At 33.0% G+C, this 15730-nt stretch overlaps 4 protein-coding genes across 4 annotated transcripts; 2 read left to right on the top strand and 2 right to left on the bottom strand.

Moving 5' to 3' along the window:
- Positions 1-734: 734 nt before the first annotated feature.
- On the bottom strand, positions 735-6803 carry LOC130664531 (solute carrier family 12 member 9). The gene is made up of 4 exons (XM_057464474.1): positions 6577-6803; positions 6173-6451; positions 5879-6013; positions 735-3648 (listed from the first exon to the last, which is right to left on the bottom strand). The coding sequence occupies exons 2-4, from the start codon at positions 6441-6443 to the stop codon at positions 1202-1204; spliced, it is 2853 nt and encodes a 950-aa protein (XP_057320457.1). The 5' UTR covers positions 6444-6451; positions 6577-6803; the 3' UTR covers positions 735-1201.
- A 4545-nt stretch (positions 6804-11348) lies between these two features.
- Positions 11349-12843, top strand: LOC130664749 (histone H1-like). Its single transcript, XM_057464829.1, has one exon. It carries the CDS (start codon positions 11392-11394, stop codon positions 12049-12051), a length of 660 nt encoding a protein of 219 aa, XP_057320812.1. The 5' UTR covers positions 11349-11391; the 3' UTR covers positions 12052-12843.
- On the bottom strand, positions 12542-13534 carry LOC130664748 (histone H4). Its single transcript, XM_057464828.1, has one exon. It carries the CDS (start codon positions 13500-13502, stop codon positions 13191-13193), a length of 312 nt encoding a protein of 103 aa, XP_057320811.1. The 5' UTR covers positions 13503-13534; the 3' UTR covers positions 12542-13190.
- Positions 13510-14965, top strand: LOC130664747 (histone H3). The gene has a single exon (XM_057464827.1). It carries the CDS (start codon positions 13829-13831, stop codon positions 14237-14239), a length of 411 nt encoding a protein of 136 aa, XP_057320810.1. The 5' UTR covers positions 13510-13828; the 3' UTR covers positions 14240-14965.
- The last annotated feature ends 765 nt before the right edge of the window (positions 14966-15730 follow it).

Below are 15730 nucleotides of genomic sequence, written 5' to 3'. Positions count from 1 at the left end.
GATGAGTAGATTTTTTTATTCTCACCACGAGTCTATTGTACGGTAACGTAAATTCATTTATTTTTTTTTATTATCTATGAAAATAAAATAAATAAATTTAAAAATTTGTTATATTTTTGTCAAGTATAATTTTGAACATGTAGATAAAATTTAAATTTAATCTCGATTACGATATCAAGGAAGTCTTGATTAAGTTTTCGAGTTGAAACCAAAGTCTAGTCTTAAGTTTCCAATAAAAGTCTGCCTAAGTCGCCACAATAAATAAAATCACTTTGAATTTAAATCTTATAATGATCGTAAAATATAAACTAATTATTCCTACAGCGATTCGTCAGCATTTAAAATACTTTTCAATCAATACTCTATCAATGAGACAGCAATTGTTAATTATTCCAACACCAAAACCGGAAAACAAAATTATTTTATATGAAGAAGGAGGTCTGAGATACAAAAAAAAGATATTTTGTGATTTTTTTTTTCAGAGTACGTTCTTTAGAAAATTTTTAAAATTTGTGACATTATTAAGCGACATTCTAAGAATACTCTCCTAAATTTTCGGAAAAAAATATTGAAAAATAAGCCAGTGGTAGTGGGGAGAGACGAGTCACTTAAAAAAAGTCTCCATGCCGTAGGCAGGATAACTCATGACTGCCTCATCTGAAATAAAAAAATCAAAAGATTTCTTTAGTACACAAGTTTATCTTTCATTTGAACGAAAGATTTTTTTTTCAATAACTACTTATTTTTTAATTAAACAAAAGGAGCAATTTTTGGGAAAAATCAGAGTTTTTTTATTGCACCTTTACCAAAAATTCAAAAATGAATATTTTGTTTATTCCTTCGTTCAAATCCAAGATAAACGTATGTACTAAAGAAATCTTTTTGGTTTTTTTATTTCAGATGAGGCAGTCATGAGTTATCCTGCCTACGGCATGGAGACTTTTTTTTAAGTGACTCGTCTCTCCCCACTACCACTGGCTTATTTTTCAATATTTTTTTCCGAAAATTTAGCAGAATATTCTTGGAATGATGCTTAATAATGTCACAAATTTTAAGAATTTTAATAACGAACGTACTCTGAAAAAAAAATCACAAAAATATGCTTTTTTTTTGTATCTCAGACCCTTTTCCTCTTAAACGAATAAAAATCATTTAAAAGCCAGCAGTTTACTCAAAATAAAATCCATAAATAATAATTTAATTATAAAGTTGTCGATGTGACGGCATTGAGCCCATGAACAAGAATAGTAGGCGGCAAATCAGCCGTAAGTTCAGTAAGAACTTGCAGATACTGTTTAAATAAATCGTCTTGATTCCAATTATTAGTGACCGGCGGTTGCGGAAGATACAGAAAAGTAGCAGCCGTCTTAGCCGAATTCTCCCGAATCATCTGATTTACCCCCAGTATATAAGTCCTGGATAAGTTACTCAACTCATGGGGCGCATCCTGCGAGTCAAAACTCCCCGTCTCAATAATCGGCCTTCCCTTAAGTCCCGCGAACTGGTTACCCAGTCCCGGAATTTTCTGTATCGTCGCGCTTATTCTCAGCATATTCAACAATTTTCTCAAACGATACTCCGTCGACGCCCGTGGGAACTCGATGCTCGTCGACCCTTGAGACTCAGTGATACTCAGACTCGCAGAATTGTCAGACATCTCGCAATAAAACACCCGCAGATTCAAGTTGTTCCACCCACGCACCATATTGATAATACAGGCCAACTGCAGCATGAACAGCGACGTCGTGTCGAACGGATCCTGGTCACTCGGCTGGAAGAAATTAACCGGCCACACATCGATGTACTCAACATGTGAATTTTTGCTTATCGTCATTTTATCTAAACTCGAAAAATGCCTGCAGAGGCACAAATTCTTCTTCATCCTCAGCACGTCAATGCACATGCCCACGTACTGATGAGCGTCGACGATTTTATCGTCGCCTTGTCTCAGCGGGAACGTAACTCCTCCCCCATTGACGCCGCTATTGACGTCATCGAACATCGCCGTCGCGTACTTTGACTCGTGGAAAAAATCTCGAGGCATTTCGTCATCATAAAATCCTAGGATTATAGTATTTGGTTTCATAGCACCCATACCGGAAATGCGGATTAAATGTTGCAGGCCCTCGCGTACCGTTTTAGTGATCGTCAGTTCAACGAATGCCTTGACCTTGAGATGGTCAACGAGACTCAGCCACTGCGGATATTCATCCAACGTCGGATCTACTTTCTGTCCAGTCTGATTGAAGTCGCCGACTTTGACGTGACCGATAACAAACAGCCCGCCCTTTTTCAAATCATTTATGAAATCAATTAACGGACATGCAGATCTTGGTGACGATACCATCAGTAACATCTGCGGTCGCCAAAACTTGACGTGGTCTTTGCGTGAGTCCAGCATCAGCAGATACTTTCTCACTTGATGGAAAATCAGCGCCTGGGAGATGCTGCCCCACCCGGAATTTTTACTTGGGGAAAATAAATGCAGTACAATTATTAAAATTAAACAAACTATAATACTTATTGATGCGTAAATACTGTTTATGACGAACATCATTATCAGAGTACCCAGCAGACCAATCGTCGCGGTGTGCCAAGTAAAGTATGTAAAGGTCGGCCGGAAATTAGGAGCACTTGCTAATTCAAGTCCCAAGCAGGCGAGATTGGTCGCCAAGTAACTCAGTAAAAATAGGACGGAGTTTATTTGCGCGATAGTATTTAGAGATCCGATTAATAAAATTATTTGTACGAGACACCAGGATGTAAATACCGCGGCCACGGGGTTGCCTTTCCAGGTTCCGCGGCAAATAAAATTTAATCCTGATCCAAATATATTGTCTTTGGCGAGAGCTTCAAGGACGCGACTGGATCCTATTAAATTGCTTAGGCCAGCGCTGAATGTCGCTGTCAGTATGCCCACGGCGACGAATGGCGGCCATAAATTTATGGGCATCATGAATATAAAATTATTCTGGAGAAGAAAACGACTGGATGTCGCTGCGGCTAGAATTGAAAGAACGATGTAGCAAATGAATGTAAACAAAACTGCTGATAAAGTACCGCGGGGTATGTTGATACTTGGGTTTTTAAGTTCTCCTGACATGTTCGCGCCGGCCATTATCCCGGTGACTCCACTGAAGAGGACACCGAAGACACTGGCGAAGTCTGACATGCGTCCGTCGCTGGAATAGTCAGCGCTGTAGTTTGAATACAAGTTATCTCGTAGAGTTGATCCTCGCAGGCCGGTGTATGTTGCGTTTAATTGCTCGGTTATGTTTTTAACTAGAGTGTTCCCGTCGGGAATCGGGACCTCCATGGGCTCCTGGATCAGGAAACTGAGGACTACGCTACCCAGACAGATGCAGACTGTTGCGAGAATCGCTACGCTGGTTTTTGCAAACATCGAGGCGCCAATTAAACAGACCAGTAGGCTCGAGGTGTTCAGGACTGTGCAGTAGAGAAATCGCCACCAACGACCGTCGGGGAAGACTGATGCTGTGCCGACTAAGTAACCGTTTGGTCCAAAGTTTTCTACTATTCCTTCAGCGCATCCTGAGATGCACAGAGCACTTGACACTATGTTCGCCATGAAAAATAATGTTCCTATTGAACCACCGAATTCTGGACCCAGGGTACGGCTGATCATAACTGATATTTGTGTTAAAGAATTTTTAATTTTATTACCGCGGGCTTTAAATTTAAATTCTGTGTGAACTATTCGAGTTAGGTAAAAAATTGTTGATACCTTTTTTGTAGAGAATTAAATTTCCTACAAAATTGTTCCTGTGCACTTTTGTTGTATTTGGAATAGTTCAGTCAGAATTTTAATTCAAAACAGCGGGAAAAAAATATGAGTAAATATTGTTTAGAAATTTTGACTTTTTAGTTTAAATTAATATTCTGTGTAAACTATTGAATTTACATGAAAATTAATGAGGATCTTTTTTGTAGAAAATTAAATTTCCTACAAAATTGCCTCTGTGCACTTTTGTTGTGTTGTCAATAATTAAGTCAAAATTTGAATTCAAAGTAGCGGATAAAAATATGAGTAAATATTGTTTAGAAATTTTGACTTTTTAGTTTAAATTAATATTCTGTGTAAACTATTGAATTTACATGAAAATTAATGAGGATCTTTTTCGTAGAGAATTAAATTTCCTACAAAATTGCTTCTGTGCACTTTTGTTGTATTGTCAATATTTAACTCAGAATTTAAATTCAAAACAGCGGGAAAAAATATGAGTAAATATTGTTTAGAAATTTATATTTTTTGTTTTAAATTAATATTTTGTGTAAACTATTGAATTTACATGAAAATTACTGAAGACCTTTTTTGTAGAGAATTAAATTTCCTACAAAATTGCTTCTGTGCACTTTTGTTGTGTTGTCAATAGTTAAGTCAGAATTTTAATTCAAAGCAACGGGAAAAAATATGAGCAAATATTGTTTAGAAATTTTGACTTTTTAGTTTAAATTAATATTCTGTGTAAACTATTGAATTTTCATAAAAATTAGCAAGGATCTTTTTTGTAGAGAATTAAATTTTCTACAAAATTGCCTCTGTGCACTTTTGTTGTATTGTCAATAGTTAAGTCAGAATTTTAATTCAAAACAGCGGGAAAAAATATGAGTAAATATTGTTTAGAAATTTATATTTTTTGTTTTAAATTAATATTTTGTGTAAACTATTGAATTGACATGAAAATTAGTAGGGACCTTTTTTGTAGAAAATTAAATTTCCTACAAAATTGCTTCTGTGCATTTTTGTTGTATTGTCAATAATTAAGTCAGAATTTTAATTCAAAGCAGCGGGAAAAAATATGAGCAAATATTGTTTAGAAATTTATATTTTTTGTTTTAAATTAATATTTTGTGTAAACTATTGAATTTACATGAAAATTACTGAAGACCTTTTTTGTAGAGAATTAAATTTCCTACAAAATTGCTTCTGTGCACTTTTGTTGTGTTGTCAATAGTTAAGTCAGAATTTTAATTCAAAGCAGCGGGAAAAAATATGAGCAAATATTGTTTAGAAATTTTGACTTTTTAGTTTAAATTAATATTCTGTGTAAACTATTGAATTTTCATAAAAATTAGCAAGGATCTTTTTTGTAGAGAATTAAATTTTCTACAAAATTGTACCTGTGCACTTTTGTTGTATTGTCAATAGTTAAGTCAGAATTTTAATTCAAAGCAGCGGGAAAAAATATGAGCAAATATTGTTTAGAAATTTATATTTTTTGTTTTAAATTAATATTTTGTGTAAACTATTGAATTTACATGAAAATTAGTAGGGACCTTTTTTGTAGAAAATTAAATTTCCTACAAAATTGCTTCTGTGCATTTTTGTTGTATTGTCAATAATTAAGTCAGAATTTTAATTCAAAGCAGCGGGAAAAAATATGAGCAAATATTGTTCAGAAATTTCGACTTTTTGTTTTAAATTAATATCCTGTGTAAACTATTGAATTTTCATAAAAATTAGTAAGGATCTTTTTTGTAGAAAATTAAATTTCCTACAAAATTGTACCTGTGCACTTTTGTTGTATTGTCAATAGTTAACTCAGAATTTTAATTCAAAGCAGCGGGAAAAAATATGAGCAAATATTGTTTAGAAATTTTGACTTTTTGTTTTAAATTAATATTCTGTGTAAACTATTGAATTTGCATGAAAATTAGTGAGAATCTTTTTTGTACAGAATTCAATTTTCTACAAAATTGCTTCTGTGCTTTTTTGTTGTGTTGTCAATAGTTCAGTCAGAATTTTAATTCAAAGCCCCGAAAAAGAATATGAGTAAATATTATTTAGAGTTTTTTATCTCTGATGCCGCTTGGCGTAAATAAATAAATAAATAAATCGTGCTTTATAAAAGGATACAGTATGCTCCACCTCCTTCAACAGCTCCATTCGTTGATATAGCACACACAGATGCTACCGTAAATAGTAAAATACCATAAGCTATCAAGAACTGCGTCAATGTAACAAGTAATCCAGCATTACCCACAATATATCCTGTATAAATAAATAATTATATCATAATATAAATATAACATATAATAATGATATAACATAAATTTTTTTTTCAGAGAAAAGTCAGAAAAATTTCCACCAGGGCAGACTACCGGGTAAAACTCTGAGCATTTAAACAAACGAACAGTAATAAAGTCTTACCCATTCGTATAAAAATTAAGGCACTGAACATAGACAAAGTTACGGGACTAAATACACCCGCAAAGGTACCAAGTGTCCTAGTGGTATCAACCCCAAGGCTGCTGAACTCAACATATCCATCAGTTTCAGGATTCGAAGATGACTTGGCCATACCCAGTAAATTTCCTAGTCTACGGAAAACACTTCTGCCGTTAATCAGCGGAGCTTTTTCACTGGAGATTCTCACATTTACACGGTCTGCGTTAGTCGACCCTATATCTGGAGCAATCATTTTTGTATCTATAAAAAAAAAAAGATGATAATAATTATGAATAATAAATGAATCACTACAAAGTTCTGTTAGAAAGAGATAGTGGTATCTAATTGATGTTTAAAAATAATTATTAATATAAATAATTACTCACATATATTTTAAGCTGTGGAATTATATGGTAAAAATTTTTTAATATATATTTTGACACTTGAAAAATATGTAGGCGGGTTTGGTTTGAGAAATATGAGAGTTGATGTCATAACAAACGTCATAGATCAGATGTAAACTTATAGTTTTATGTTTATGGATAAATTATGTGTAAATATAATATAAATATGTTAATAAAGCTAGACTATTATCATGTTGATGATGTCAAAAAACATATATATATGTTTTTGTAGGTGTGATATATGTGACTGTGTACGTGTTTGTCGTTAATTGTGGATAAGTTTGTTAGTTAACGGAGTTTTGGACATGACAGCTGGTGCCCGCGAAATTCAAATTTTGAAATTGAATCGAGGGTAAAAGATAGAGTATTCAAACCTCACATTTATTTATATTTTTTGAAATATATACAATCATAATAAAATAAAATATTTATAATAGGGTGGCTCATTTGAAACGACTATTTTTTTTTTTTGGTCCATTGACGGAATATTGTTCTAGACATAAAAAAAAAAATTTCCACAAAATTTGAGCCCTTAATTTTAATTTTAAGAACTCGCTAATTGAATTTGAAATTTTCCCATTCATTTAGCATGTAAAGTGGAGGTTTTTTTTTTTAATTATCTATAGCTCTGCTGCATTTCACGTTTTTTTACTGTCCATAGGCAGAAGTTGTAGGGGAACCTTTATACTTCAAAAGTTCCTACAGTAAAATTTATGTGACAGGAACGGGGTCAGAGTTAAAAAATGTAAAAGTCGATTTTTAGCGATTTCTGCGTATTTTTTGAGTTTTTGGTAGAAAATATTGTAGTTACCGAAAAAAAGTAAATGACAAATTTGTAGGAAATCAAATTTGCTACAAAAAAGGTCTGTAAGCCAAGGCTGTAAAATCTGTTGTTTCTGAAATAAATTGAATTATACATATGAAAATTCAAGATATCTTTGCAGTATATGATTTGTTAAATTAAAAATTTAATTTTCATTTATTAAATGTTTTTTTTGGACATGATATTATTTTTTCATGAAAATATAACAAAAAAAAATTTATCTATATGGGGCATTCCACGCCAAATCGGACGGTTTCAAAAATTGATTTTTCCGATTTTCTTCAATTTTTGGTATTTTTTAGTACCCCTCAAAAGAGGCTTCCCGGTAAATTTTGAGATCATTTTGATTAATGGTTCGAAAAATATCGAATGTAAAAAAAAAAACCGCTCTTTTTATGGTTTTTTGATCATAACTTTCGTAATCTCGATCAAAAACATTTCGTATATTTGTTATGCATTTTTGTCTGTAAAGGCCAACTATAAACGAAAATTTTGAATAAAAAAACATTGAATTTCGACCATTATTACGAAAGTTATGATCAAAAAACCATAAAAAGAGCGGTTTTTTTTTTTAAATTCGATATTTTTCGAACCATTAATCAAAATGATCTCAAAATTTACCGGGAAGCCTCTTTTGAGGGGTACTAAAAAATACCAAAAATTGAAGAAAATCGGAAAAATCAATTTTTGAAACCGTCCGATTTGGCGTGGAATGCCCCATATAGATAAATTTTTTTTTGTTATATTTTCATGAAAAAATAATATCATGTCCAAAAAAAACATTTAATAAATGAAAATTAAATTTTTAATTTAACAAATCATATACTGCAAAGATATCTTGAATTTTCATATGTATAATTCAATTTATTTCAGAAACAACAGATTTTACAGCCTTGGCTTACAGGACCTTTTTTGTAGCATATTTGATTTCCTACAAATTTGTCATTTACTTTTTTTCGGTAACTACAATATTTTCTACGAAAAACTCAAAAAATACGCAGAAATCGCTAAAAATCGACTTTTACATTTTTTAACTCTGACCCCGTTCCTGTCACATAAATTTTACTGTAGGAACTTTTGAAGTATAAAGGTTCCCCTACAACTTCTGCCTATGGACAGTAAAAAAACGTGAAATGCAGCAGAGCTATAGATAATTAAAAAAAAAACCTCCACTTTACATGCTAAATGAATGGGAAAATTTCAAATTCAATTAGCGAGTTCTTAAAATTAAAATTAAGGGCTCAAATTTTGTGGAAATTTTTTTTTTATGTCTAGAACAATATTCCGTCAATGGACCAAAAAAAAAAAAATAGTCGTTTCAAATGAGCCACCCTAATTTATATATTTAAAATATATAAATAAAATTATTTAAACAGCATTTTGTAGGTACTAAAAATTGTCTAGGAGCTACAAGTCCATAAATAAAAATTCCTCCAACTGTTAAAAACTCGACTTTTTTTAGGTAAATTATCTAGATCAGTTTCTAAAAATTTTTTACAGCTGCTGATAATTATTTTTCATATTCTTACTTCTAAGTTGTCTTGAAGACCAAAACATTTAGAAGATTTACATTTAGAAAGTCCTTAGAATTTTTAACAGTTGGAGGAATTTTTATAGGGGAGGGTGGGGCAGAGCAGCCCCCCTGAAATTTTGATCCAAAAAAAATTTTTTTTTTTCTCGACTAATTACTATAAATCCGATATGTTTGCGCATTTTTACCCTTGCGCATGACATTTGGGGCAAAATGAACAAGCCGAAAATTTTGAAAAAGTGATTTTTTCATATTTTTATCGTCAAATTAAAAAAAAATTATCATAATTTCACATTTCTAGCCCTACGCATGACACCTGGGGCAAAATGGACCAGCCGAAACTTCCGCAAAAATTTTTTTTTCATATATTTCGGCCGCTTCTCTATGTAAGAGGCAAATTTGGTCACTAGAAATTTATAAAAATAAAATTTTTTTTTTAGTTGATAAATTTTTGAAATAAAGTAAAACTATAGAATTGTTTTTTTTTTTTATTAAATAACAATTAGTAATTAAGGTAATCGAGAGTGAACGATTTATTACACCTTAAAAAATTTTTTTCGAGTAATTTAAAACCAAAAATAGTTCTCAAGAGAAAGAAATACATTCTTAATGATGAAAACAATTTAAAAAAAAAAAAACGAAAAAAAAAAATTTTTCTATCATTTTTTGGAGGGGGGCCGCTCTGCCCCACAAAAAAAAATTTTTTTTTTCAGAATTTTGGCAAAATGTCCATAAATTTGTTCGAAATAGGACAAAAGTAAAGTGATCTGATGGTTAAAAGACACAGAAAGTAATAATTGGCTTAGGGGGGCCGCTCTGCCCCACCCTCCCCTACATAGACTTGAAGCTCCTTAAAATTTTTCAGTAGCAACAAAATGCTGTTTAAATAATTTTATTTTTTTATTTGAAATCTTAATAATTTTTCTATCTTTCAGGTTAACAAAAGTCTTATTTACGTATTTAGAACTGTAAAAAAAATCGGTGTTGAAAATGGACTCAATTTAACACCGCGTGGTGTTATAATGAAATAACATCAATGTCGGCAGTGTAATTTGGCAGTATTAAAATACCAGTTTTAAATTGGTGCCCCCTATTCCCCTATAAAAAAATATAAAAATTTAGTGAATATTCTCTGGACGAAGTTTAAATTTTGCTATGTACTTATTTAAATAATTATTTATGTTATACGTAATTTATTTAAAAATTAAAAAATTTTACGCCCAACATTTCAATTACTAATAATTTAATTAATTAATAAAATTACTGTGTTAACTTTCGTGATCGAGTACGTAAAAATATTCACATAGTAAATTATTTTCAACACCAAAAATAATTTTAACACCGGGAAATTTTTTTAACGCTGGTAAAGAATATTTATATCCGCGGCGGTGTTATTTTAAGACCGCGTTCGGTGTTGAAATTTAACACTGAAAATTGTAACACCTACCCCGCATAGACTTACCCTGGTATTTTTTTTACTGTGTACTTCAAGTAGATTTAGTACAAGGTTCAATTATTGTCGAGCCTTAAAAGTTCTAGTTTACATTTTTAATGTGAAGGAAGTTCAATATTCGATTCAAATTTCGACTCGATTACGAGTTCTGAAAATTTTCTTGATAAAAAATTTTCGGAACTCTTCGATAAAAAAAACTTAAAAAATCTACGAATTTAAAATGAAATATTTTTGCATTTTGCACCAGATTATTTTCTGGTCGCTATGAACTATGATGTAAATTTACTTAGCACGACAATAAGTTATCAATTTTACTCAATTATAATTTGTATCAATTTTTTTTCGTAATTACTTGGTACAAAAATTTTTAAACAGTATATTATTTATGGTTTATTAATAAATTTTGTTATGGGAATAAAAATTTAAAGAGTAAAAAATAAGAACCGATTGAACGTGATCGTTGTTCGTAAGACCCGAGTGTATATATTTAAATTACATGTAATAATGTATGTTTTGATTGGTATGAAATTTTTTTTAACTTCGATAAACATCCAGGTATCTTTCATAATTATATATATGATGATTATGTTTATATATTATTATTAATTTAAGTTATTAGAGCGGCATTCATAGTTTCCGAACCCATAGTGTTCTGGCAAAATGCCAATTACACTAGATATATATCCATTTTTCCGTGAAATAAATTTTTGAAAATTATTATCAAACATTTTGTTAGCAGAAAAAAAAATTACTTATCATAAATTCCAAGAGATATATTTTTAAAAATGTAAATAAATGTGAGGTTCGAACACCGTTGAGTAAAATTTGTTGACATGATTCCGGTGAGAAATAGAGTAGTCTCTCTCCATGGTCCGTGTGACAGGGTTGGGTCTGCGTTCAGCGGCGGTGGCGCCACAATCTACTAACGTCAGTTTTTAGAAGCTATTCTTGGGTTTACTCAAAGTTTTACTTGAACTAATATTCGTAAAGATGACTGAGACATCTGTATCTCCAGCTCCAGTTGAAGAGAAGGCTCCGGCCAAGGTCGACTCGCCTAAAAAAGCTGCTGCCAAAAAACCAGCAACGAAGGCAACTCATCCAAGTGCTGCAGACATGGTCACTGCTGCCATCAAATCTCTTGGTGAACGTGGGGGATCATCTCTTCAGGCCATCAAGAAGTATATCGCTGCAAACTACAAGGTTGACGTTGAAAAGCAAGCGCCGTTCATCAAGAAGTTCCTCAAGGCCGCCGTCATCAAGGGAACTCTGGTTCAAACCAAAGGAAAAGGCGCATCTGGATCATTCAAACTTCCAGTTGAAAAAGCTGCACCTAAACCTAAAGCTGCCGCGAAGAAACCCGCTGCTGCAAAGAAACCTGCAGCTGCCAAAAAACCAGCAGCCAAGAAAGCAACCGGTGAAGCCAAAGCTGTCAAGAAGCCTGCATCGCCCAAAAAAGCACCTGCTAAAAAATCTGAGGCCAAGAAACCAGCAGCTAAAGCACCAGCTAAAACTAAAGCTGCTGCTTCTCCAAAAGCCAAGAAAGCTGCCAAGGCTCCAACAACTAAACCCAAGTCACCCAAGCCTAAGAAAGTTGCTGCACCAAAAACAGCAAAAGCGCCAGCTAAAAAAACTGCAGCAGCCAAAAAGTAAATTCTCACTCAGCATTCTTAGGAATTTCTGATTGATTTAAATACCTGATATATAAATAAGCTTTTTTGAGGCTACCTGATTTTTCAAAACGTATTCGAGATCCATATAAAAAATAAAACCAACGGTCCTTTTCAGGACCAACCAAATTTTTTAAAACGTAATCAATTCTCAAATTTAAAAGTCAATATGACTCATATATTATAAGACTCCAATTTCTTTTTAATAGATTTAACAGAACCTGATCTTATAAAATGTTTCCACTTTCTAATCGAAGTTAATACTCAAATAAAACTTCCGCCTTGACACATCAAGTCGTCTATTGGTCTACTTAAGAGCCGACAGTACGAATTAAATTTCAGATTTCTTACATTTTAAATAATTATGAAACTCGATGACGGAAATTTATCTTGTGCATTTTTCCAAAAACTGAAAAAAAATCTAATGATTTGCAAATGAATAGAAGTCTAGAATTCGAAAATTTTAATGCGGGTGAGCCTTAATGATTAAAAAAAATAATTTTATTAAGTTGTCATCCCTAGTTAGGACAATTTCCGTTAAGATGTTCGATATTTGTTCATAAATTTAACGCAGTGGATATTGTTATTATATTAGAAAAATTAGTGACAGATAAAATATTACAGTCTAATAAAATATAAAATGCAGTAGAAGTCACTACAAATATTTATTGATGACAATAGAATGAGATTTAGCGTCTAAAAGTTGGTATCACTGCAACAGCTGATAGAAGGCGTGACCTCAGCAGCTTTGTTGTAAAACGAACCCTAAAAATAGTCAAATTACTACTGATATTTAGTAATTTAATTAAGTAATGACTCCATTTATGTTTTCTATGAAGGATAAGATGACTGGAGTCATTAATTATTAGATACAGATATGCAGTTAACAAGCGGCGATATATCAGAGACAAAAAAAAATTTGATGATTTATAATAATGTTTAATAGAAGAATAAATTAAATGTTAATGAGTGGATAATTTAAAATTAGGATACTAAGGAACAATTACTATTTGTTTAGTAATGTAAGAATTTCAACTTGAGTATTTTTCACGTGTAAAAAATTTGGTGGCCCTGAAAAGGGCCGTTTGGTTTGTTTAATATTTGCAGAGTCGAATGATGAAATTAACCTCCAAAACCGTAAAGAGTACGGCCTTGACGTTTCAGGGCGTAGACGACGTCCATGGCGGTGACGGTCTTACGCTTGGCGTGCTCGGTGTAGGTGACGGCGTCACGGATAACGTTTTCAAGGAAGACTTTAAGAACTCCACGGGTCTCTTCGTAGATCAGACCAGAGATACGCTTGACTCCACCACGACGAGCCAGACGACGGATCGCTGGTTTAGTGATTCCCTGGATGTTATCACGAAGAACCTTACGATGGCGCTTGGCTCCTCCTTTTCCCAACCCTTTTCCTCCCTTACCACGACCAGTCATTTTCACGAGTTAAAGAGTACGAACACGTTTAGTCAACAAGAGTCGGAGAAATTGTGATTTCGGAATCCAAAATAGCCGTATTTAAGCACTTTCTTACGATTTCCCTCTCTGCTCGATTGCAACGAATCGGTGAATTTTTCTCCCACCTTTGAATTTGAACCAATCACAGAAACGTTCGTTAAATTATCCCCCTCTTCCAAAAATGAACGAATCAGAACGCGCCACGCGGCGAGAAAGTTGACAAAAAGGCAAAAACCGGCGCCATTTTTTTAATTCGCCTGAATCTCTTGAACGTATCGCTACGTTAAGTCTCTCGCTACCTTGCAATGGCTCGTACTAAGCAAACCGCTCGTAAGTCGACTGGTGGAAAGGCTCCACGCAAACAACTGGCTACCAAAGCCGCTCGTAAGAGTGCGCCAGCCACCGGAGGAGTCAAGAAGCCTCATCGTTACCGTCCCGGCACAGTAGCTCTTCGTGAAATTCGTCGCTACCAGAAGAGCACGGAACTTCTCATCCGTAAACTACCATTCCAACGTCTGGTTCGTGAAATCGCCCAAGATTTCAAGACTGATCTCCGATTCCAGAGCTCAGCTGTGATGGCTCTCCAGGAAGCCAGCGAAGCCTACTTAGTTGGTCTCTTCGAAGACACCAACCTCTGCGCCATCCACGCCAAGCGTGTCACCATCATGCCCAAGGACATCCAGTTGGCTCGTCGTATTCGAGGAGAACGTGCCTAAGTCATCTCCATCTCTAAAATTTACAAACCAAACGGCCCTTTTCAGGGCCACCAAATGTTTCAAACTAAGAAAATTTAACTCGTTCTTCATTAATTTTTTTGACAATTTAAAATAAATTTTAATTCTGCATTTATTCCACTTTCCTAACAATACCAAACACATTTTCCTTTTATTTGAACACTTAGCCTGATCATACTGATGCATTTACCTGAAGAAATCGAATCTATTTTCTCATCGTATAGGTATAGATATATCGGCATCCATGTTAATTTTACATCGATACATATAGATACAGTTACACAACCTTTTTATTCTTTTGTTAATTGTAATTAAACGACACTGAGTTACCTAGCCATTAGCAATAGGGGATCTACAAATCTTTCAAAGAATTTAAAGAACAAAAATTTAATTCAATTACTGCATTTTTTAACTAAGCAAATTTTTGGAAAGTATGGAACTAATCTCCATTAAATTATCTTCAAAATAGTATGCAACATATCTCAATTCCGTAAACTAACAAGGGTATAATAATTGAAATAGTTGCCGAAGTGAGGCAAATTAAATTTTTCGATCGTAAAGCACATCTCAGATGCTTCGCATCATGAGTCGTGCAGTAATTAAAAATTAATTTGGGAACTATTCAAAACGTAACAGTGGTGCTGTGACTAGGATCAGTCTCCACTGTTTGTAGACAATACAAATAATTATAAACTAATTAAAAATTAATATTGGGAATTATTCAAAACGTAACAGTGGTGCTGTGGCCAGGATCAGTCTCCATTGTTTGTAGACAATACAAATAATTATTAAATAATTAAAAACTAATATTGGGAATTACCCAAAACGTAACACAGCATTTCCATTTTCTATTGAAAATTTAACACTGAGCTTATAATGTTTTTATTTATTAGTAATTTTTTGAGTAATTTTTTCACAAAAAAATCTCATTGGTTTTATTGTTATGTTTTATATTGTCTTCTTACTTTATGATGTGGGCATAGGGGAGAAGGGGGCAAAGTAGGCCCCTTAAAATTTTCAAAAAATATGAAGACAAAGTGGGCCCCTCAAAATTTACTTTACGCCAATAAAATCGGACGGATAATAAACTTATCGAAATTTCTTATATAGGGGAGGGTGGGGCAGAGCGGCCCCCCTAAGCCAATTATTATTTTTTGTGTCTTTTAACCATCAGATCACTTTACTTTTGTCCTGTTTCGAACAAATTTATGGACATTTTGCCAAAATTCTGAAAAATTTTTTTTTTTTTGTGGGGCAGAGCGGCCCCCCTTCAAAAAGTGATAAAAAAAATTTTTTTTTTTCGTTTTTTTTTTTTTTAAATTGTTTTCATCATTAAGAATGTATTTCTTTCTCTTGATAACTATTTTTGGTTTTATATTACTCGAAAAAAATTTTTTAAAGCGTAAAAAATCGTTCACTCTCGATTACCTTAATTACTAATTGTTATTTAATAAAAAAAAAATCAATTCTATA

The sequence above is a fragment of the Microplitis mediator genome, chromosome 3 (assembly GCF_029852145.1).
Source record: "Microplitis mediator isolate UGA2020A chromosome 3, iyMicMedi2.1, whole genome shotgun sequence".
Lineage (NCBI taxonomy): Eukaryota > Metazoa > Arthropoda > Insecta > Hymenoptera > Braconidae > Microplitis > Microplitis mediator.
Note: the sequence above shows the minus strand (reverse complement) of the source record. Positions and strands in the feature narration are given on the sequence as shown.